This window comes from Saccopteryx leptura, chromosome 3 (genome assembly GCF_036850995.1).
Source record: "Saccopteryx leptura isolate mSacLep1 chromosome 3, mSacLep1_pri_phased_curated, whole genome shotgun sequence".
NCBI classification, from domain to species: domain Eukaryota; kingdom Metazoa; phylum Chordata; class Mammalia; order Chiroptera; family Emballonuridae; genus Saccopteryx; species Saccopteryx leptura.
Genome location: NC_089505.1, coordinates 205646419 through 205670705, shown reverse-complemented (window position 1 = coordinate 205670705; position 24287 = coordinate 205646419). Strand labels below are relative to the sequence as shown.

Here is a 24287-nt window from a genome sequence, read left to right as displayed (position 1 = left end):
TTGTACCTGAGAGTTGTGAAAGCTGCAGAACAGAGAGGCTATAACTTATATGGTTGAGACAATTTCTCCAAAGTGTTTTTACAAGTTAGAGTGGATCATTATGGCCATATTGCAGATAACAAAACTGAAGAATGAGAGGGTCTGCCTAAAGCCACAGTTGGCAGACTTGAACTTCTTGCTCCCAGCTCTGTCCTTTTGCAGGAAAACCCAGAAATTATCAAGGGCAGATCCCCGCATCAAGCACTTTTCTCAAGAAAGAAGAAAAGAACTCTCCTGCCATTTACAAATGGCAAAACTAACAGATTTCCAGCTAAGAGAGTCACCATTCTTCTGAGTTCCCATTGAAAATGCAGCGTAGGAGTTAGAGGTGGACCTCCAGCTCAGTTCCAGTTTTGCCCCTCACTAACTGTGCCATCTGAGAGAAATGAGTTCACTTCTCCATCTCAGATTCCTCAGCTATGAAATATGAACACTTCTATGTACTCACAGGGTGATATAAGTAGATGATTTAATGTATAAATGTGCATAAGCACAGTACTTGCTGAGCAAAGAACCCTGAATAAATATTTGCTGTGGTTGTTAGAGTAATGAGGGCAGGCCAAGGAGAGCCTGGAGGCCATTAGAGAACAGGACTTCACGGATAAAGGAGGGGTTATATGCCAGGTAGTCAGAACAAAAGTATGGCTGATACCACCGCTTGTCTTATCAGGAGGCAGGTTCCTGTTAACTACACTGTCCAGGGGCTGCACAGAGCTGGCCAGGGCACTAGGAGTGGCAGTTGAATGATGCCAGGAATGAAACGTGAAGCTCTCAGAACAGTACTCAAGTGACTGATCACTGTGGTTATTAGTCAGAGAGAACCCAAGAACCAAGTCCCATCCAATATTTTAAACACACATATAATTATGTGCATCCCAGGCATGCTGGGTGGGAAGAAGAGAGAGTTGTACAGGCATAGAAAAATATTTTTAAATGAAAAATAGTCATTAGCCAGGTATGTAAAACCATCTGCTGCCACAAAGCCACTGAAATTGATGGCCATGCCACTCCAGTATCCAGTCACTTAAAAGGGGAGCCATTTTAAAATGAGTGGATGTAGACAAGGCTCTGAGGAGGTTGCTGTGTCTCTTTTCTGTGTTAACTGAAGATTCTTTTAACTTAAAATGGGAGAATCTGAAACCTAAGAAACAAGTGATGGAATTGTCAGTGAATTTTTTGTGCCGCATCACCTGGGGACCACTGGCATCTCAAAGCCCAGCGGTGATAAAAATGCAATTTCCAAATGGTTGCTCTTTTTTCAAGTCAAGGGAAATAGGACTCAGAAAGCATGGGGAATTGGAAACTAGGTCAGACACTTGTCACACAGGCTGCTGTGGGAGGGGGAGGGCTCTATTGAAACCCTCTTGGAATTAAAATGTGACACTCAATTAATGTGTTCATTCAACAGCTATTTTGGGGGCTCAGATAAAAGAATTGATATCCTTGGAAGCCACGGTGGTATGCCGAGTATTATAACTAGATCTGGAACTGGATTCAGGAGGCCCAAGGGATTTTGCCACTTGTTGAGGTTTTTCTGATTTTCCCTTCAGTGCCAACAAGCAAGACTCATTTGGTGTTAGCTGAGTCATGTGGCCCAAAAATACAGAGGTTTGCTAAGAAAAGGCCTCGGGGATTGGAGCTGCTAGGGCAATTTCCAGGTGTATTGCTGTGAGCGCTGGGATTCCGATAGCCTAAGAATGGAATATAGTACAAATTAGCACATTTTCTTGGGGAGCTCGTTATTTCAGAAGGCAATGACTGCTGCCCAAGGAATTGAGTGAGCTGTTCCCAGTGAGGAGCAGCTCTGTCCTCCCCAAGCCCCGGCGCCTGTGTCCACTACACCCTGGCCTCCCCAGATACACCCCTCTTTTCTATATTCCAGACTCTCTGGAACCCTTTCTCAGGGTGAGCAGCCATGTCTTCATCTACTTGACCATGGGAGAACCCAGCCCTTTGGTAGCTTCTTAGACATCTGCTGGGATGTTTTTCCAGCATGATCTATAAGCCAAGATGAGTAACAGCAGACAGCCAGTCCAGAACTTCAGCTCTGATTAGCTCTCTCTTAATCCTCACACCCAGCAACACTGAGGACCCTGCCATGTTCCATGTGCCGGGCATATTCTAGGTAGGATGGATAAGGTTGTTTGTGGATTCACCATCTACAGAGAAAGACATATATGAGAACCTGCAAAGGCACCAAATGGAGAAGAGCAGATCAGGTGAGACCCCGGTAAAGTCCCATGTGGCTGGAATGCAGAATGGAGAAGGATGCAGGGAGGCCGGCCCTTAGTCTGTGGCCCTAAGAAGAACCTGCAGGCTGTGTCTTGTAGCAGCGGGGAGGCAGTGGACTTTCTGGGCAGGAAATCAGTACAGTGAGGTGGTCCACCCATGAGGCATTCTGAGAGGGAACTGACTGAGAAGGTGGTGGAGTAGTTTTGGTGGGGTGGGAATTAGGCTTCAGGCCTCTGTGTCCTGACCTCCATTAGTAAAAGAGAAATGTAACACTTTCTGTACCTATGGGGTTGTTTTGTGGGGCCAATGAGATGATAGAAATAAAAGAGCTTTGAAAACAAAATTCTTAAAAAACAATGAGGTGTTTAGGCAGTGGTGCCAATAGCAATAGTATTTAAATGTGGAATTATTGCTCTCATGACCAGATCCATTCCCCATGAAATTGCTTTTAGAAGGAAGGAGAAGGGAGGAAGTGCAGCCCAGCAGAGCAGGAAATAAATACACACCTGCCTTAGGACTGCAGAACCCAGGGCTTCTCCAGCCCAGGAAAGGGCCTGAGAACAGTCTGGGCCGAGTAGGAAGAACAGCAGCCCTGATGTCAGAGAACAGATCGCATCTGCCCACAAACCTGTGTCAGCACCCAGAGGGGCTCCCCAGAGGCACCCTGCAGGCCGGGCTCAGGGTTTCCCACAGAGGTGACACCCAGCTCCCCACCCTTTCTGTGAATGGGAGTGGTTTCCACATGACTCATATGAACAAAATGCCAAAAAATAAAATAGAAATGATAGGCGTTTTTCTACAAGCAAGTCAAGTGCCGGGCCTTGTATTGTGTTCTGACTTATCTCAGGATCAGAGGAGGAAGTAGAAGACTTGGCTTTACTTCTCTCTGAGCAAGAACATTTCTGCCCTTTTCTTCCTCTGTGAGAACCATTCCTGAGGCCTGAGTTGGGCAGTAAGTGAAATTCCCACCTGAAATAAGGCTGCTGTTACTGCTGGAGAGGCAGGATAGGAAAATGGTGATGAACTGGTTACAAAGGCAGGCAGATATTTTTATCCCAGTTCTATGATCTTGGGCACATTGCTTAACCTTTTGGAGCCCAGTTCCTCTAAGAAAGAGAGATCATAAAGGAACCTGCTTCTCAAAGATTAAATGAATAAACCTGTGCTCGGGGCTCCCAACAGTGCCTGCAGGAAATAAGCCTGTAATAAATGCAGCTGGTGTTATGTTAATAACGGCCTTATTTGGCACATATTAGCTGTCAGCTCTCCTCATGGCCTTTCAGGATGGAGACAGCCATTCATCCAGGGTGCCAGAGAGGGAACCCTAATCCAAGGGGCTCCTAGGGAGGTGCAGGTTTTGTCCTGACTCCCACACTGGCTCCTGATACTCTGACTCAGTGTCATCGATTTCACACCAATGGTAGTCATGCCCACTTCCCACGGGTGATGGGCCACCGAAAGGTGAAGTTCCTGACACACGGAGCCTTGGTATGATTAAGAGCAGGGACCGTAGGGATGGTGCAAACCCAGTTTCCAGCGCTTGCTGGGTATGTGACCGGGAGTGAAGCCCCTCATCTTCCGCTTTCTTTGTGCACTGGGGATAATAGAAGCCTTACCTCTGAGGATCCTTGCTCCGACTCAATTTGGGGAGTAAAGGCTCAGCAAGCCTTCCACAAATACCACCAATTATAATATTAACAGCCTGGTGTCCTGCCCTGCGGGCGGCTGGAGTCCTGGTGTCAAGGCTGTGCAGGGAGCATGCGCTAGAAAAGAGCAGGCCCGGTGCTCAGCAAACCCCCCCACCCCCCGCCCTCTTCCCATAGGGCTCTACGTGCTGGTCGGAGCAGGGGCCCTGATGATGGCCGTGGGCTTCTTTGGGTGCTGCGGAGCCATGCGGGAGTCGCAGTGTGTGCTTGGATCTGTAAGTGGGGCGCAAAGGGGGGAGCGGAGAAGGGAGTTGTCTGAAGGGAGCCTGGCATCTGGCCTCCAGCGCCAGCTCTTTCCCTGACCCACCAAGACCTTGGCACGCGCCCCTCTCCCAGAGTCTGGACTGCTCCATCTCTTGCATAAGAACAATATTATCTTTGTCCCTGCCTCACATGGTAAGTCGGGCAGTGGGATGAATGAGGTCATTTGTGTAAAGATGTTTGGGGAAGAAAAGTGTCTAATAATTGAAAGGGGCAATTATGATTGTTCTTGGGGAAAAAAATACTATTTCACAGCAAGTGAGGCAGCTAAAAGGTTCCTAAAGCCAGGGAAGTGTCATTATTTAGAAGAAAAGCAACGCTGTTTGGGAGCAATACTTCTCTAAACATCCCTCTTGCAGCTTATTTTAACAAGCAGCCTCTATTTAAAAAAAAAAAAAAAAAAAGGAATAATTTCTGCTAACTGCTATACATCCAATGGCAGTGTGACCTAAGAGAAACCAGGAGAAGGGAGAAGAGGGCAGGAAGAGAGGAAGTTTTTGTATGTCCCCAGGAGGACTCAGAAACAGTGGTTTGTTGGGCAGCCCATCCTTGCTTTCTGCAGTCTTCAGTGTTTGTTTTGTAAAATGTCTGGTTTCCTCGCCCTCCATTCCCTCTCTCTTTCCCTTGCTGCTGAGCATCTCTGTCTTGTTTATCATGGAGTTTAGTTAGATCAGAGCAGACCCAAGAAACCAGAACCGAAACCCATCTAGGACACCTTCACCTCTGCTGCCACCTCCTCAGGGAAGCTGCCAGGCTGCACAGTCTCGGGTCACACCACGCCCAAAGCCAGGCCCCACCAGTCACTCTCCCTCTCCTGCTCTTATTTTATATTTTCATGGGGCCTCTTTTGTTCATCAGTGTAATTCGAACACAGGTGCCAGGCACTGTTCTAGGTGGTGGGATTTCTATGTCACTATTTGAAATTATCTTGCTCAACTGTCTTACTGCTTTAATCATTTTTCATATCTTCTCCTGTCTAATGTGAAGTCCACGGGAGCAGAGGCATGGGGATCTTACCTTATTCACCGTGCATAGGCAGCACCAAGGACAGTACCTGGCACAGAGTAAATACTCAATAAACTATTGCTCAGTGAATTAACAAGTGAATGAACAAACTCCAAGGGAACGAAGGGGCAAATGCTTCCTGCTAGATCAATTCAAAGTAATAATAACCTTGCCTAATGTTTCCAAATGGGACTAGAATCAAAGAGGCTAAATAAATTGAAAAGGTACTGAATTAATAAAGTTAGTATGTTCTCTTCACAGTTTTTCACCTGCTTACTGGTGATATTTGCGGCTGAAGTAACCACTGGAGTGTTTGCTTTCATAGGCAAGGGAGTGGTACGTAAAAATTAGTTGTGATTTCTTTTTATGATGGTTAAAGTGTTCATTATTGTTATGGCAAAGGATATGAGGATATTGATACCCATGGTGATATTACTAAACCAAATCAGCCCCGCAAATATTGTTTATGCAGAATTTTTTAACCTAAAATCATTGTATGGAACTGAGCCTATCAGTGTGTGTACACATTACATGCACACATTTTTCTGGGGAGATAGTTCATAGCTTTCATTAGATTTATGAAAAGCTCCATTATTATTATTATTATTATTTTTTAAAGAATCTCTAGTATAAGATTATCCCATTTGAAATGCAATAGGGGTCAGACTGCAGACATGAGAAAGAGGGTTGGGGAAGAATGTGCATTCTCATCCCTTGTGACCATCATTTGTCCCTAGACTTGGCCTGGACAGGGGCTGTGTCACTCTCAGAGACTAAAGCCTAACCTCTGTGTCTGGTGAAGCCACTTTATTTATTTATTGTGCTCAAACTGTAGGTGTCCAGAATAGGTCATCAGGAGAATCCACAAAGGAAGTGGCCTTTCAAGACGTTAAAACACAACATGATACGAAGCGAAATAAGTAAATCAGAAAAAAACAGGAACTGTATTATTCCATACGTAGGTGGGACATAATAGTGAAACTAAGAGACATTTATAAGAGTGTGGTGGTTACGGGGGGGAGGGGGGAATGGGAGAGGGATAGGGGGTGGGGAGGGGCACAAAGAAAACAAGATAGAAGGTGACAGAGGACAATCTGACTTTGGGTGGTGGGTATGCAACATAATTGAACGACAAGATAACCTGGAATTGTTATCTTTGAATATATGTATCCTGATTTATTGATGTCACCCCATTAAAAAAATAAAATTATATTAAAAAAAAAAACAAAACACAACATGGGAAAGAAGTGAGGAGGAAGAATGGAATCTTGAGTTGACTGTGTTTTACATAAATTCACATGCTGTCAGTATTGTGTTCATAAACTTATTTTAGATTTTAAAAAATGGTAAACATGTAAATAGGCAAATATCACCTTGTTTGGAATTTTTCTAAGGTAGCTAGTTATATGTGTAGGTTAGAGGAATTGGTTTTCTTTTTTAAGATTTCTATGTATTTGAGGTCCCATACCTTTATACTAGAAAAATCATTCTACACATTCTATGTGGTATTTGAATGCTGAAACAGTTTTCCTTGGTCATGAACACCTTTGAAACCATGTCATACCTTTGAAACCATATCATAAAAAGACTTGAGTACTTTTAAGCATGGGGTGCCAAGAAATAAGTCTCATCCCTGGCCATGCCTCTCAGTCACCTGGGTCACCCAGCAACCTGGGTCCAGTTGATGCTCATGTCCATTTCGTTTCAAAACCTCCACTCTAAGAAATTTTTCTAGTCTATGAAAATTATTCTTTTTTTTTTTTTTTTGCGAGAAGAAGAGATAGAGGAACAGGCAGGGACAGACACTCAAGAAGGGAGAGAAAAGAGAAGCATCAACTCATAGTTGGGGCACCTTAGTTGTTCATTGATTGCTTTCTCATTGATTGCCCCCCTCAACTGGGGGACTACAGCTGAACCAGTGACCTCTTGCTCAAGCCAGTGACCTTTCAACCATGGGGTCATGTCTATGATCCCATGCTCAAGCCGATGACCCCACACTCGAGTTGGTGAGCTCACTTTCAAGCTGGCAACCTCGGGGTTTTGAACCTGGGTCCTCAGTGTCCCAAGCTGACATTCTATCCACTGTACCACTGCCTGGTCAGCACTATGAAAATTGTTCTTGGTTAGTCAGGCCTTCCATTTTCAAAACTATCTGAGAAAGTCCAGTACCTATAATCTGTTCCATATATGCAGAATTATCTTAAAATTCAGATAAACATATGGGGGCCCATATTTTTCAAAGAGTTAGGAAGACAGGGTTTTCCTTGATGAAAGAAGAACATTTGAAACTTCTTGCTCATTGTTCCCTTGGTTTTGCTGGTATTTTACAGGCTATACGACATGTTCAGACAATGTATGAAGAGGCTTATAATGATTACCTTAAAGACAGGGAAAGGGGAAATGGGACTCTCATTACCTTCCACACAACAGTAAGTAACTTCCCTTCTTCCTTAAAATCACATCCTGTAATGATGATGTGCCAGCTATGTTCTCTCTGATCACCTGTATAAAAAATAAGATGCACGTAGATTGCATATGTTCTATAAATTATATGTTATAATGTATATATGTGTATATATAAGAATTTTACTATATCTAGAGTTTCTTACTGAATGTTTCTTCATGCTATTTTCCAACAAAAAAGAGATCAGGAATTTATATCATAGTATATATTATTTACATATTTATTAACCATTTGCCATAATATAATAAGGAAGCAGCTTTAATTCACAAAGACTGACAAATATAATAGTATAAAATTTTATTTTTTCTGTTTTCCAAAGTTGTTATAAATTTTACTTGGCTTTAAAATAGTGGGTTCTACAATTGTATAAGGCTAATTTTTAAAACACTAAGAAAGAAATAAAACTTTTTGGGGGAGAAATTTCAAAAATCAATAAATAAGTAACTGAGATAAGTTCAGCGAGGCCAAGCAGCAGCACCTATGTCCACCCTCATGGGAGCCATGGTTCACATTGTGCATTGAACCCAGAAGAGGAAGAGCCTAGCACAGAGTTCACAGGAGGAAGTCAGGACACAAGCTCCAAAGAGACAAAAGGGCACAATCAAGAACCCAGAGAAAGCTGCCCAAACACGTATCCACTGCTCTCCAAGGGTGGCACTGTGGTGTAACAGAGAGAACTATGACCTTCAAGTCAGAAAAGCCCATTCTTCTCTGCATCTCTGCCTTGGGACAGCTTTGTGACCCTCGTTTGTAAAATAAAGGGGTGCCTGAGACAGCCAGTTCCTTTCCTCCTGGAAAGGCGGCCATTCGTGCACAGCTTAGAGCTATATGCAGTAAGTCAAAGAAGGCTTACAGAGTCGTGTGATTTCTTAACCTCTGCAATACAGAGAAGTAGCTATGAGCCTCTCGGCCAAGTGTTTCAGGTATCCCAGTTCCGATCTCTCTCGGGAATGTCCTGGAAGGTGCCAACCATTCATCGTGTTCAGCCTCTGCTGCACTGAGGACATCAAGCTGCACACGAGTTTGTTTGTCTTCAAAGGGCTAGCCCTAAGGCAGGACACCTGTTTGCTGGCCAGTCTTCAATCCCTGGTCTTTTTGTTCCTGGCGTTTACTTTGGCCACTTCTCTGCTTCATCCTTGACTATCCCCTGTTAATGAGCTCTTCCCGAAGCTCATAAAACTTTAGCTGCTCAGCTGGTTAAATTACTCACAGATTGGAAGAAAAAATCCGAAGGCTGAACTCCTGTCTAAAAACCAGCAGTTTACTCAGACACTGAAACTAACTTCTTGCCTTGTTTGGGTTGCCTTGAGTCACTTCCCATCATAAAACTCAGATAACTTTAGGGAAGTCATTTTCTTGTTTTGCCTACACAATTATGTGACTCTCTGCTCACTTTCCAGAAATGGCGGTTTGGGTTGTGGTGACTTGGCTTTGCCACCGTGACACCCGATCCTCTGTGCTGCCCAAACTGGCTGCTGCTGCTCCTCCCTCCCGTGTCCTAAAAGCTCTTTTCTGACTCTCTAGTTTCAGTGCTGTGGAAAAGAGAGCTCTGAACAGGTCCAACTCACATGCCCAAAGGAGCTTCTAGAACACAAGGTAAGCCTCTGTCTCCAGAACGGGTCCTCTCCTGATGTAAGTGTAAGAAGGTTTTTACCATCTGGGAGGAGACTGTCATTCCAGGAGGACTTCTCCCAGTTCCTTCAGGACCTTGTCTTTATCTGGGGTCCTGGAGAATGACGCAGACGCTGTGGCATTAATTAAGCTCACTTCAATAGAAAGCTCATGGTCCCTGCCTCAGTGGCCTCGCAGACTGGTAAAGGGAAGTGGTGCAGTCCCTGAACTCTGTGCAGAGTGGGGCTAGGAAAGCATCACAGAGGATGGGGTCCTTGAGCTGAATTTTGACAAGAAAGGTCATTCAAGGCCCAGAAAGTGGCAGGAACAGAGACACAGCAGTGCAGCACACCAGGGTACAATAGCACAGGGAGTCTGGAGGGAATAGTGGGAGCAGTTTTGAAGAGGCGGGCCTTCGAAGGCATGATTTCACAGCTGGAGCTTGAGGAAGCACAGAGGATTAACATGCCGATTTTGCTTTGTAGAAAGAGTACTTAGGTTGTTGGGTGTACTGGTAGAGCATGTCAGTTTGAAGAGGAGGAAGGTTGGAAGACTTTCTATAATTTAACTCCCGTTTACTTCAGTTAGTGCAGAAGCCACTCTCTGGAGCAGTGGTTCCCAAACTTTTAGGAGACTGTATGTTAGTCATTTTTTTGTGGGTCTGTGTTCTTCTCTAAACTGTGAGCCCCTGGAGCGCAGAAGAAACCATGTCCTATTTCCACGTTCACCATACCATTCTAGTGACCAATTCAAGGCAGATGCTCAAGAAATGTTTGTTCAATGAATGAAGTATGATAGGAGACATGAGGATGGTGGTAAGGCTTTCATATAGCTTTGGTGGGTATCAAAGTGATAAATTGGACAGCCTAGGTCCCTAGGAACAAGATCAGATTAAGAGCCAACCTCTCTATTTAAGAGGATTTCAAATAGAAGTTGGAGAAATGAATGACAAGTGATTAGTCTGCTTTCTGTCTAGTTTTTCCTCATCCTTGAAGGTCCTGCCTTGCATCTGTCAATGGAACACAGATGACAGGCCAAGGACCCTCCAAGCCCAGCTACCATAGAAGAGAATAGTCCTCTAGCTCCCAATACTTGGGTTTCCTTTGTTTAACTTGAACCTATACAGACCTTTTAGCTTCTTACCAGGTAATGCCTACCTTGCATAGGAAATTGGATCAAGTATGTAGAGAAGTTTTCTTTTTTAAAATTTAGACAGTTAATTTTAACAGGGTGATATTGATTAATTAAGGTACATAGATTCAGAGAAAACATCTCCAGGTCATTTTGCATTTGATTATGTTGCATACCCCTCACCCAAAGTCAAATTGTCTTCCGTCACCTTCTATTTGGTTTTCTTTGTGCCCCTCCCCTCCCCCCACTCCCTTCCTTTCCTCCTTTCCCCTCCCCCTGGTAACCACACCACACCACACTCTTGTCCATGTCCATAAGTCTCATTTTTTGTCCCACCTATGTATGGAATCATACAGTTCTTAGTTTTTTCTGCTTTACTTATTTCACTCAGTATAATGTTATCAAGGTCCATCCATGTTGTAAATGATTCTATGTCATCTTTTCTTATGGCTAAGTAGTATTCCATAGTATATATGTACCACATCTTCTTTATCCAATCATCTATTGAAGGGCTTTTTGGTTGTTTCCATGTCTTGGCCACTGTGAACAATGCTGCGATGAACATGAGGCTGCATGTATCTTTACATACCAATGTTTTTGAGTTTTAGGGGTATATACCCAGTAGAGGATTGCTGGGTAATATGGTAGTTCTATTCTTATTTTTTTGAGGAACCACCATACTTTCTTCCATAATGGTTGTACTACTTTACGTTCCCACCAACAGTGAATGAAGGTTCCTTTTTCTCCACAGCCTCTCCAACACTTGTTGGTACCTGTCTTGTTGATAATAGCTAGTCTAACAGGTGTGAGGTGGTACCTCACTGTAGTTTTGATTTGCATTTCTCTAATAGCTAGTGAAGATGAGTATCTTTTCATTTTTCTGTTGGCCATTTGTATTTCTTCTTGGGAGAAGTGTCTGTTCATGTCCTCCTCCCATTTTTTATTGAATTGTTTGCTTGTTTGTTGTTGAGTTTTATGAGTTCTTTGTATATTTTGGATATTGGGCCCTTATCTAAGCTGTTGTTTGAAAATATCATCTCCCATTTAGTTGGCTGTCTGTTTGTTTTGTTGTCAGTTTCTCTTGCTGTGGAAAAGCTTTTTAGTCTGATGTAGTCCCATTCATTTATCTTTGCCTTTACTTCCCTTGTCTTTGGAGTCAAATTCATAAAGTGCTCTTTCTGGCCAAGGTCCATGAGTTTAGTACCTATGTTTTCTTCTATGTATTTTATTGTTTCAGGTCTTATATTTAGGTCTTTGATCCATTTTGAATTAATTTTAGTACAAGGGGACAAACTGTAGTCAAGTTTCATTCTTTTGCATGTGGCTTTCCAGTTTTCCCAGCACCATTTGTTAAAGAGGCTTTCTTTTCTCCATTGTGTGTTTTTGGCCCCTTTATCGAAAATTATTTGACCATATATATGTGGTTTTATTTCTGGACTTTCTATTCTGTTCCATTGGTCTGAGTGTCTATTTTTCTGCCAATACCATGCTGTTTTGATTGTTGTGGCTCTATAATATAGTTTGAAGTCAGGTATTGTAATGCTCCCAGCTTCATTTTTTTTCCTTAGGATTGCTTTGGCTATTCGGGGTTTTTTATAGTTCCATATAAACCTGATAATTTTTTGTTTCATTTCTTTAAAAAACAACATTGGAATTTTGATGGGAATTGCATTAAATCTGTATATCACTTTGGGTAATATGGTCATTTTGATTATATTTATTCTTACAATCCAAGAACAAAGAATATTTTTTCATTTCATTATATCGTTTCTGATTTCCCTTAACAATGCTTTGTAGTTTTTATTATATAGTTCCTTTACATTCTTTGTTATGATTATTCCTAGGTATTTTATTTTTTGTTGCAACCATGAAGGGGATTATTTTTTTGAGTTCGTTTTCTGATGTTTTATTCTTGGCATATAGGAAGGCAATAAACTTCTGTATATTAATTTTGTTTATTGTTTCTAATAGTCTTTCTGTGGAGTCTTTGGGGTTTTCGATGCATAGGATCATATCATCTGCAAAAGTGAAACCTTTATTTCTTCTTTTCCAATATGAATGCCTTTTATTTCTTTCTCTTGTCTGATTGCTCTGATTAGAACTTCCAGCACTACATTGAATAAGAGTGGAGAGAGTGGACAACCTTGTTTTGTTCTGGATTTTAGAGGAAAAGTCCTCAGTTTTATGCCATTTAATATGATGTTAGATGATGGTTTGTCATAAATGGCCTTTATTATGTTGAGATATTTTCCTTCTATATCCATTTTGTTGAGTGTTTTAAACATAAAATGGTGTTGTATTTTATTTAATGCCTTTTCTGCATTTATTGATAGGATCATATGGTCTTTGTTCTTTGTTTTGTTGATACGGTGTATTACGTTAACTGTTGATATGGTGTTTTACATATGTTGAGCCATCCTTCTGATTCTGGGATAAATCCTACTTGATCAGGATGAGTTATTTTTTTAATATATTGTTGTATTCGATTTGCTAGTATTTTGTTTAGTATTTTAGCATCTGTATATATTAGAGATATTGATCTGTAGTTTTCTTTCTTTGTGTTGTCCTTGCCACGTTTTGGTATGAGGGTTATGTTGGCCTCATAAAATGTGTTTGGAAGTATTGCTTCTTCCTCCATTTTTTGGAAGACTTTGAGTACAATAGAAACCAAGTCTTCTTTGAATGTTTGATAGAATTCACTAGTATAGCCATCTGACCCTGGACTTTTATTTTGGGGGAAGTTTTTGAGAGTTGTTTCTATTTCCTCCCTGCTTATGGGTCTGTTTAGGCTTAGGCTTTCTACTTCTTCATGACCCAGTGTAGGAAGATTCTATTGTTCAAGAAATTTATCCATTTCTTCTAGATTGTTAAATTTGTTGGGATATAGTTTTTCATAGTATTCTACAATAATTCTTTGTATATCTATGATATCTGTGGTGATTTCTCCTCTTTAATTTTGGATTTTGTTTATATGAGTCCTTTCTTTTTTTTCCTTAGTGAATCTTGCCAACAGTTTGTCAATTTTGTTGATCTTTACAAAGAACAAGCTCTTTGTTTTATTGATTTTCTTCTATAGTTTTTCTGTTCTCTATTTCATTTATTTCTGCTCTGATTTTTATTATTTCCTTTCTTCTGCTGGTTTTGGGTTGCCTTTGTTCTTCTTTTTCTAGTTCCTTAGGTGTGAAATTAAGTTGTTTACTTGGGCTCTGTCTTGCTTGTTCATATAGGCCTGTAGTGATATGAACATTCCTCTTATTACTGCTCTTGTTGCATCCCAGAGATTCTGATATGTCATCTTGTCATTTTCGTTGGTCTGTATGTATCTTTTGATCTCTGCTTTTATTTCTTCTTTGACCCACTCATTTTTTAGAAGTATGTTGTTTAATTTCCACATTTTTGTGGGTTTGTTTACTTCTTTTTTGCAGTTGAATTCTAGTCTCAAAGCTTTATGGTCACAGAATATGCTTGGTATAATTTCAATCTTTCTGAATTTGTTGATTTTTTTTTTTGTAGCCCAACATATGGTCAATTCTTGAGAATATTTCATGTACACTGGAGAAAAATGTATACTCTGGTGCTTTGGGATTAAATGTCTTGTAGATGTCTATCATATCTAATTGTTCTAGTATTTCATTTAAGGCCCATATTTCTTTTTTTTGTATTTTTTTTTCTGAAGCTGGAAACAGACAGACTCCCGCATGCGCCCGACTGGGATCCTCCTGGCATGCCCACCAGGGACGACGCTCTGCCCACCAGGGGGCGACGCTCTGCCCCTCCAGGGCGTCGCTCTGCCATGACCAGAGCCACTCTAGCGCCTGGGGCAGAGGCCAAGGAGCCATCCCCAGCGCCTGGGCCATCTTTGCTCCAATGGAGCCTTGGCTGCGGGAGGGGAAGAGAGAGACAGAGAGGAAGGAGGGGGGGTGGAGAAGCAATGGGCTCTTCTCCTATGTGCCCTGGGCGGGAATCGAACCCGGGTCCCCCGCATGCCAGGCTGACACTCTACCGCTGAGCCAACTGGCCAGGGCCCCCATATTTCTTTATTGATTTTCAGTTTGGATTTATGACTAGAGCCATCAGCAGTGTATTGAGGTCTCCAAGTATGATTGTATTTTTGTCAGTTTTTATTTTTAGGTCAGTTAGTAAATGTCATATATTTTGGTGCTCTTTGGTTTGGTGCATATACAGTGTGTCCGTAAAGTCATGGTGCACTTTTGACAGTCACAGGAAAGCAACAAAAGATGATAGAAATGTGAAATCTGTACCAAATAAAAGGAAAACTCTCCCAGTTTTATACCTATACAGTGCAGTTTGATGTGGGCTCATGCACAGATATTTTAGGACTCCTTAGGTAGCTATCCCGTATAGCCTCTACAGACTCATCACTGACTGATGGCCTACCAGAATGGGTTTTCTCCACCAAACTGCCAGTTTCCTTCAACTGCTTATCCCATTGAGTAATGTTATTCCTATGTGGTGGCACTTCATTATAAACGCACCGATATTCACGTTGCACTTTGGTTACAGATTCAAATTTAGTGAGCCATAGAACACACTGAACTTTCCTCTGTACCGTCCACATCTCACTGGCACGGCCATGGGCTGCTGCGCTGTATACACGGTATTATGTCATCATCTGCGCATGCACACATGCTGCCACATCATCCTACAGAAACTGGGAGGGTTTTCCTTTTATTTGGTACAGATTTCACATTTCTATCATCTTTTGTTGCTTTCCTGTGACCGGTCAAAAGTGCACCATGACTTTATGGACACACTGTATATAAGAAGTGTTATGTCTTCTTGATTCAATGTCCTCTTTTTCATTATGAAATGACCATTTTTGTCTCTGATTACATTTGCTGTCTTGTAGTCAATATTGTTAGATATGAGTATGGCTGCACCTGCTTTTCTTTGGATGTTATTTGCTTGGAGTATTGTTTTCCAACCTTTCACTTTGAATTTGTTTTTATCCTTGTAGCTTAGATATGTTTCTTGAAGGCAGCATACAGTTGGACTTTCTTTTTTAATCCATTCTGCTACTCTTTGTCTTTTTATTGGTGAACTTAGTCCATTTACATTTAGTGTAATTATTGACATTTGAGAGTTTCTTTTTGCTATTTTATATATTGCTTTCTAATAGCTTTGTATCTTGTTTGGTTCTTCTCTTTTGTTTTTCTATTATTTGTTTTTGTTTGGTTGTATTCCATACTTCTTTCTTCTGTTTCTTCTTATTTTAAGCCATGTGTTTTCATGGTGATTTTTTCAGGGGTGGTTACCATAGAGTAATAGAAAGGATACATATCATGTTCATTGTAGTACAATATCTCATGAGTGCGTCTGCACTCCATCCTTTTTTGCTACTGATAATCTTTGTTCTCTCCCCATTTTTTTGTTTTTGTTGTCACAGATTAATCTTGTTTTTATTGTGATCTTGATGGAGCTTTTACTTGTAGTTTTGTTTTGTTTTGTTCTTTTATCTGGTCGAATAACCCTCTTTAATATTTCCTGAAATGGGGGTTTTCTGGTGGTAAATTCCTTTATCTTTTCTATATTTATGAATGTTTTTATTTCTTCTTCGTATTTGAAGGATAGCTTTGATGGGTATAGTATTCTTGGCTGGAAGTTCCTCTCTTTCAGAACTGTAAATATTGGAGTCCACTCTCTTCTGACTTGTAGAGTTTCTGCTGAGAAATCTGATGATGATATAATGGGCTGTCTTTTATATGTTGTATTCTTCTTTTTCCTGGCTGCCTTGAGAATTTTTTCTTTGTCATTGGTTTGTGATAATTTCATTATGATGTGCCTTGGAGTAGGTTTGTTTGGGTTAAGATAATTCTGTGTTCTGTTCGCTTCTTGAATTTGAGGCTTTAATTCTTTCCACAGGCTTGGGAAGTTCTTGTCTATTATTTCTTTGAATATGTTCTCCATTCCATTTTCTCTCTCTTCTCCTCCTGATATATCTATTATTCTTATGTTGCTCTTTCTGATGGAGTCAGACTATTCATGTAGGGCTTTCTCAGTTTTTAAATTCATGAGTCTTTCTCTTCTCTCTGTAGAGTCTCTAGTTGCTTGTCTTTTATGTCACTAATTCTATCCTCTATCTGGCCTGTTCTATTAGCTAAGCTTGTTACCACATTTTTCAGTAAATGTATTGAGTTTTTCATCTCTGATTCATTTTCATAGTTTCAATTTCCTTGGTGATGTATTCTTTTTGTTCATTGAATTGTTTTTGAGCTCTCTAAATTGCCTTTCTGTGCTTTCTTATATTTACCTGAATATTTTTAGGACTTTGATTTTTAATTCTGTAATTTAACTTCAAGGTGTTCAAGCAATTAAATTTTTTTATAGATTTTTCTTCATCTATCTGAGCTACATCTCTGTCTTTTGTATCCATGATACTTGATTTACTTTTTCCTTAATGGCATTTGAGAGTGGTATTGTTAATAACACTAATAAGAGATGATTTAAAAAAAGAAAGAAAAAAATTGAAAAATACAGTGAAAAAATTAAAATTCTATTGTGTTAAGTGGAACAAAAACAACATAAAACAGAGACCCAGAGTTGGTGGGAATTGACAAAGAGATAAAAAAACAAAGTAAAAAACACACAAAATGCCACAAAGAAAATATTTGAATCCAGAATAAATAATTTGTTTGCGAATGACAATCGAATGAGAGAAAAAGTAAAAGAGAAAAGAAGAAAAAAGAAAAAAAAAGAGTTAAGGTTTTTGGAATGTAACCCTCAAAAAGAAAGAGAATGGAAAATGTAACACCTATGGATAATGAAGTTCAAAATGAAAAAGAAAGAATAAGATGCAAAGAGGATAAAATGACCAAAGTGGAAAAAAGAAAACAAAAAATACAAGAAAAAAATGAAAAAATGTTATAAAAAATGTGATTTTTTTCCTTGTTTTAATAGGTTATCTTCTTTCCCCCCCCCCTTTTCTTTTTGGCCAGTGGCACTGTACCATAGGTTTCGCCCATGTGGCATTCTTGAATTGAGATTTGCAACTGATGTGTTGCTATGGCAATGACATATGCTAGACCTCAGTCCCATTGGTAGACAGGGCTTGTTAGGGTTTGCAGGCTCCGACAATGGGAGAGTCAGTTTTCCTGATACCTCTCCCCACGTCTCTCCTTCCTGAGCAAGCAGCCTGGGGACCCAGCTGTGAGGTTGCCCCAGCAACTGCCTGCAGAGCAAGAGGCTCTAAGAGCTGCCAAGTCCCCCCTCCAGCCCTCCTCAATGCACAGTTCTCAGTAAGGCTTTGCCAACCAGGGCCGCCAGTACTAGCAGGCAGGGCAGGGAGCTGATTGCTTTTCAAGTGCCTTTCTAGGAGCCTCTGGGCATGTGTAGTTTGCCTCAGTGCTCTGCAGATCTACTCTCCACAGGCTTTTTTCCCTTGTGACCTGTTTGGAAGTCTGAAGCCCAGCCTGCACAACTTCCACAGTTCTCTCTGACGTCTGCTCCACAGAAATGCACTTTCTAACCTGTATCAGCTAGCAGGAAATTGCCCCAGCCACTGCCTGCAGAGTAAGAGGCCCTAAGAGCTACCAAGTCCCTCCTCCAGGTCCGCTCAAAACACAGTCCTGGGTAAGGTTTTTGTCAACCAGAGCCGCCAGCATAAGCAAGCACATCTGGGAGCCGACTGCTGGTCAGGCTCCTTTCTAAGGGTTTCCGGGTATGTCTAGTTTGCTTCAGTGCTCCGTGGGTCTGTTCTCCACAGGCCTCTCCCTTGTACCCTGTTTGGTAGCCCGTAGCAAGCTGCTTGCACACCCAGTTCCCAGCCCCACCACTTTCGCAGTGCTCTCAGAGGTCTGCTCCATGGAAATGTGCTTTGTAACCTGTATCAGCTCATGGAGGTGCCCCACCCAGACAGGTCCAGGCCTAGGGATCCTAGCCCTTCCCATGCTGTTGGTCAGGGAGTCAGGACCACACAGAAACTCTGGCTACAGCCCACACAAAAGTCCACTGCTGACAATCTCTGGCCCAGCCCCTCCATCTGTGAACGCGTGTGCCCACACCAGATGTGCCAGGTGGAGCCACTCACACACCACCCGCAATTGCAGACCAGGAGTGAACAAAGCACAAAGCTGCTCTGGTGCCGGCCTCTTCAGGGAACCTACTCAGCCACCTCTGCTGGAGTCTGCCGCTCAGGCTAGCTCCACATCTGTGATCTTGGGCTGAGCCACCACACGCTCTCTCCTCAGCTTGATCGTCTTCCCCAGCCCAGCTTCTGCCCTCGCCCCCAGCCCTCCTTTCCTCTCAGTTCCAAACAAAAGTGGTCCTTCCTCAGGTCAGTGAGGACAGCGGAATACTCCATTCCCCATCTTATTTCCTTCAGAGTGGATTATATCATATATTCAGCCACCTTTTCACCCTAGTGTACCTTTCTTTGATGTGTGTATATTTCAGATACTCCTGAGATTGTTTTTCTTTCTCTAGTTGTTGAATTTGTTGAAATTTCAGGGGGAGATATCAGGAGCACCCCTCATGGTGCCATTTCTCTGACGTCACTCCAAAAGTTTTTTAAATAATAAGTAATATTCCGAAAGCAAAGGGCTACTATTTTGGAAATATTTTACTTACTTTTATTTGCTGAAAGTAAGAAGAGGCCCCAAATTTTTTAGTCTCTCAGGTCCTAGAACAGCTTCCTCCACCAGCTTTCAGGCTCTGAGGTAGTTAGCTCTTGGCCTAAATAGAAAAACCCACAAAAGGAGAAGATTGTATTTTTTTTCCTCAAACAACCTTTTTTGTTTTAAGTTTGTTTAAATGATGCTATCTAAGAGGAATAGTTTGAATATAAGCAGAAGCTGACATGGTTGACTCTCACAGCATAACCCATAGAGAAAGAAAGGATGGGACAGGGTGATGATCCATACAAACAGTAGTAGTCCCCACGCTTCCACTCTCCATGACTTCAGTTACCCAGGCAACCGTGGTCCAAACATATTAAATGGAATCTTGCAGAAATAAACCAATCCATACATTTTAAGTTGTGCACTGTTCTGAGAAGCATGATGAATTTGGGGTGCTGTCCCCCTCTCTCCCACCCAGGATGTGATTCATCCCTTTGTCCAGTATTCGCATTGTTCAGGCTGTACACGCTGCCTGCCCTCAGTCACTCTGTAGCCCTCTAGGTCGTCAGATTGACCATCACAGTGTCACAGTGCTTGTGGTCAAGTCACCCTTCTTTTACTCAATAATGGCCCCAAATTGCAAGAGTAGTGATGCTGGCAATTCAAATTTGCCAAAGAGAAGTTGTTAAGTGCAGAGGTATGTAATATAGGGGAAAACATAGTATACATGGGGTTCGATACTCTCCACAGCTTCAGGCATCCACAGGGGTTTTGGGACGTATCGCCCATGGATAAGGAGGGAGGGACTACTATACCATTAGTTGTTATTCCTAACTTTTTTCCACAACAGAACTGCATTGATGAAATTGAGACCATAATCAATGTTAAGCTCCAACTCATCGGAATTGTCGGTATCGGAATTGCAGGCCTCACGGTAAGAAAGTTCCAGAATATACCTTTTTCCCTCTAAGAAGCCTTGTACCTTTGCAACTTATTTTTCTTCAAGTATGACAGCAGCATCCTAGAAGAGATGTCTTCTGAATGACAAAGACATCTGTTGACAGGATGTCTTTTAAGAACAAAGCTAATTAAATATACTAACACTAAGTTCTCTAAAATATGATACAAATATCATAACCCAATGATGACCTTGAGTTTATCATTGTAATAATTTTCCATTTTAAAGCCACCAAGCTTAAATTAGACAAGTGATTTGCAATTCTAGGTCTCTTCCTGCTGTTAGAAGTGTAAAACAGCATCAGGTTAACCCCTCTCACCTATGATTTGCAGAGATGGCACAGTGTGGTGATTAATAGTGTGAGCTTTGGCATCATACCATCCATCTGGCTTCAGTTCCTAGCTTCAAACTTAGGAACCCTGGGATCGTGTGAAAGTTTCCTCTTTTCTCTATGCTTCGATTTCCTTACCTATAAAATGAGAATTTTAATGTACCAACCTCATAAGATTGTTGTGGAGATTAAATGCAATAACATATACAAATCAATTCATATGGTGTCTGGAACATAGCAGACACCATATGCTGGTTCTTGCTATAATTTGTGTTGTTCCCAAATCCAGAATCCAGGCACAAGGAACAGCATATGTAAAAGTGGGAAGTGTAGTGCCTCCAGGCGCCTGCAGGTGGCTCAGTACTTCTGTAGTACAAAAGAAGAGCATGCAAGAACTGATAGGGACAGAAGGATATGGCGGGAGTAGCAAGCAAGAGGTGACAAGGAGAGGGTGCGAGGGTCCACACAAGTGAGGTCTTTGTGTGTCCTTTTCAGAGGTAGATAGATAGAAAGAGGGGAGTCTCCCAAGGTTAGAAGGACCTGTGGTACAGGGTGAGGATAAAATCAGAGGGAAGCAAGATTGGAGTCAGGTGGGGTAGTAAAGAGCAGATTTCTACTGTCCAGGGGTTGGGCACTGATAGCTAATGCTAAAGTAGTACTTATCCTCTTAACCATTTAGATGAATTCCTGGCCTAAGCTAAGGCAGAGGCAATAAGAATTGCAAGGAAATCAATGAATTGGCAGTTCTCGGGGGACACAAATGAGCATCTTTTCTCCTTTCTGTCTTTAGAGCACAGTTTGTGGGGCAGTGGGTGAGGACCTTCCAATCCAGGGACCCCTATCGAGCCCTCCCCTCTGCTCTGGGGCTAGCCTGATCACCACTCAGGGATGGAATATTTGAAAATGTTCTGTGTAATAGGAGTATCAGCTAGACCCTCCTCACAATTCTACAACTTCAATGAATGAGCATCCTAGAAGCAGTCACCCTTAACTCAAGAAAATGGCAGGATGAGGCTGGTGCAATTTCTTTCTGAGGGGGTTGGTTTAAAGTATAATTGCATGAGGTAGGCTTACGTCCAACCGTACCACCAAGGGGCAAGGGGAATGCCCTCTGTCAGCCATCTTGAGTCAATACCCTGAGAGTTTCTCCTGTAATGTTTTTCTTCATAAGGGAAGAGTTGCACAGAGTAGTCAGTTAAGCAAGTGACCATTGGATGTTGCCCCTGCCACACATGATGCCAAGTTCTGTCAGCCAGAAGCTTAGAGCCTTCCCCAAGCTTAGGGCCATTTCCTAACTTAAGTCTCCCTCCCTCACTTCTGAAAGAGAAAAACTAAGAAACACATTTCTTTTTTTTTTTTTTTTTTTTTTTTGTTTTTGTTTTTTTTTGTTTTTTTTTGTTTTTTTTTCATTTCTGAAGCTGGAAACGGGGAGAGACAGTCAGACAGACTCCCGCATGCGCCCGACCGGGATCCACCCGGCACGCCCACCAGGGGCGATGCTCTGCCCACCAGGGGGCGATGCTCTGCCCATCCTGGGCGTCGCCATATTGCGACCAGAGCCACTCTAGCGCCTGAGGCAGAGGCCAAGGAGCCATCCCCAGCGCCCGGGCCATCTTTGCTCCAATGGAGCCTTGGCTGCGGGAGGGGAAGAGAGAGACAGAGAGGAAAGCGCGGTGGAGGGGTGGAGAAGCAAATGGGCGCTTCTCCTGTGTGCCCTGGCCGGGAATCGAACCCGGGTCCTCCGCACGCTAGGCCGACGCTCTACCGCTGAGCCAACCGGCCAGGGCCTCTTTTTTTTTTAATTATTTTTATTTATTTATTCATTTTAGAGGAGAGAGAGAGAGAGAGAGAGAGAGAGAGAAGGGGGGAGGAGCAGGAAGCTTCAACTCCCATATGTGCCTTGACCGGGCAAGCCCAGGGTTTTGAACCGGCAACCTCAGCATTCCAGGTCGAGGCTTTATCCACTGTGCCACCACAGGTCAGGCCAGAAACACATTTCTTTAACTTAGCGTTTATAGATCCTGGCTGATGTAGGATGGGGTTGAGGAGAGAACCAGAGAGTTTTGGCACTGATTTCTTTAAACAAACACTGACAGAAGTTTATAAACATTGTGCCCCAGATCGCATTCCTTGTCTCTGCAAAATCATAGGGGAAATGATTGAGGACAGGCAGATTATGTGACACCCTTATATTCAAACCGTCTAAGGGGCTACTGAGCTTGCCAAGTGTTTAGCTTCTCTGAGAAGTATACAAGATGTAGAAGACATCAGTAATTGGTTTATGCTTTGGTAAAATTATTCAGTTAAATAATGAAGCATCATTTATACTTAAAAGTGGACCAGGAATGAAAAGATGGTCCACTTTTTTTTTTCCATTGATTTGAGAGAGAAGCATCAACTTGTTTCACTTAGTTGTTGTATTTAGTTGTGCATTCATTTGTTGCTTCTCGTCTGTGCCCTGAACGGGGATCGAACCCACAGCCTCAATCTATCAGGATGATGCTCTGTCCACTGGGCAACCTGACCATGGCCAAGATGGTCCACGTTTTAATATGCAGTCACTGGTGCAAAAATTCAAAGCATTTCCAACAATAGAAAACTACTTAGACCATATTTAAGCAACTAGCAGTTATAAACATTTTTCAACTTTTAATCTATAAAGAAGGATTCTCTAGATGAATAAATAAGAAAAATAGAAAAAATTAGGAAAATATATAAACTCAAGTTTATGAGGTATTTTAAAGATACAATGCCAGTAAAAATTCTCTCTCCCACAACTTACAACTGCCAGCTCACTTGTTAGTCTGCCTATCATTACTTTTAGGGAAATACAGAAAAGTTTGAGAATGTGAATAAAATTTGTGTGATAAAGTTTGTGCATGTGAAATAAAAATTTAACCTGAAATTTAACCAGTAGTATATTAGTAGTCTTTCACAATGATTAAGAACTGTTCTAGAAGCAAGAAATAGAGAACTTTTCTTTAAAGCAGAGCCTTATTTTTTTTAACAATAATAAAGTAGGAATGCATTTTAAGCAGAGTTGATATGGAAGTCTTTAACCAGTAGTCATAATTAGATAGGTATATAAAAATACCATTTACAGCCAGTAATTACTGCTTTATATTATGTGTTAACTCGAGTTAGACACACAGGCAGTTTGCTGACCTTATTATCCATTTTTATCACTTGAAAGTCATTAATAAGTGCTTCCTTCTGTTTCAGATCTTCGGCATGATATTCAGCATGGTCCTTTGCTGTGCAATACGAAACTCACAAGACGTGATATGAAGCCACTTCTATGTGAAAATAGCAATCTAGAGCTTTCAGATAAATGTCACCATAGCTGTCTCCCAGCTCATTTTTAATATTCAAAGGACATTAGGATCTAAAATAATTTGCTGTCAATTGTACATTTGCACATGTATGTTTGGCTCATTACTGATTTACCCCTTGAGTAAATGCCTGTGTGTGTTGACTGAGAGCATATTTGTGTGTGGTCTGTGTGCTTCCGGTATATGCATTATAGGGGATGAAATTGGTTTGCTGGGAAGTTCTGATTCTTGTTATACAGTGAGAAGAACAACCTATTTTATTCTCAGAAAACAAGATAAAAAACTTGGACAAACTTTAATAATTTTCCATTCAAAAAATGTAATAATGGAGTTGTTTCTCAGTCTAGCCACAGAAAGTTAGCTAGAGAAAATGCAGGGATTTCTCATTAACTAGCAATAAGCTACAGAAATGAAGAGATCACGGGGCAGAGTTAAAATTGACTATGTCTGACTAGAGTGTAAGGGTTCCTGGGATTTTCTTATGTACATATTCTCTCTAGAACACAGTAAACCACAGTTTAGAACTAAATACATCTATAAAACTAAATATAGCATGGAAAATCTAATTTGAATGTCATACTTTCCTAGGATTTAAAAAACAAAAAACCTCCCTCTGGAAAGAGTGATCACACAGTCAATCA

At 41.6% G+C, this 24287-nt stretch overlaps 1 protein-coding gene across 2 annotated transcripts in view; it reads left to right on the top strand.

Moving 5' to 3' along the window:
• The window catches only part of TSPAN2 (tetraspanin 2), a 49226-nt gene extending 25430 nt beyond the window's left edge, over positions 1 to 23796 (top strand). The window contains exons 3-8 of one of the 2 annotated variants that reach the window (XM_066377222.1): positions 4095 to 4192; positions 5505 to 5579; positions 7574 to 7672; positions 9232 to 9303; positions 19876 to 19959; positions 23537 to 23796. In XM_066377222.1, coding sequence (XP_066233319.1) covers positions 4095 to 4192; positions 5505 to 5579; positions 7574 to 7672; positions 9232 to 9303; positions 19876 to 19959; positions 23537 to 23602 — 494 coding nt within the window. In that variant the 3' untranslated portion in view covers positions 23603 to 23796. The remainder of the gene's footprint in view (positions 1 to 4094; positions 4193 to 5504; positions 5580 to 7573; positions 7673 to 9231; positions 9304 to 19875; positions 19960 to 23536) is intronic. The other variant, XM_066377223.1, reaches the window with a different exon arrangement.
• Positions 23797 to 24287: the final 491 nt, after the last annotated feature.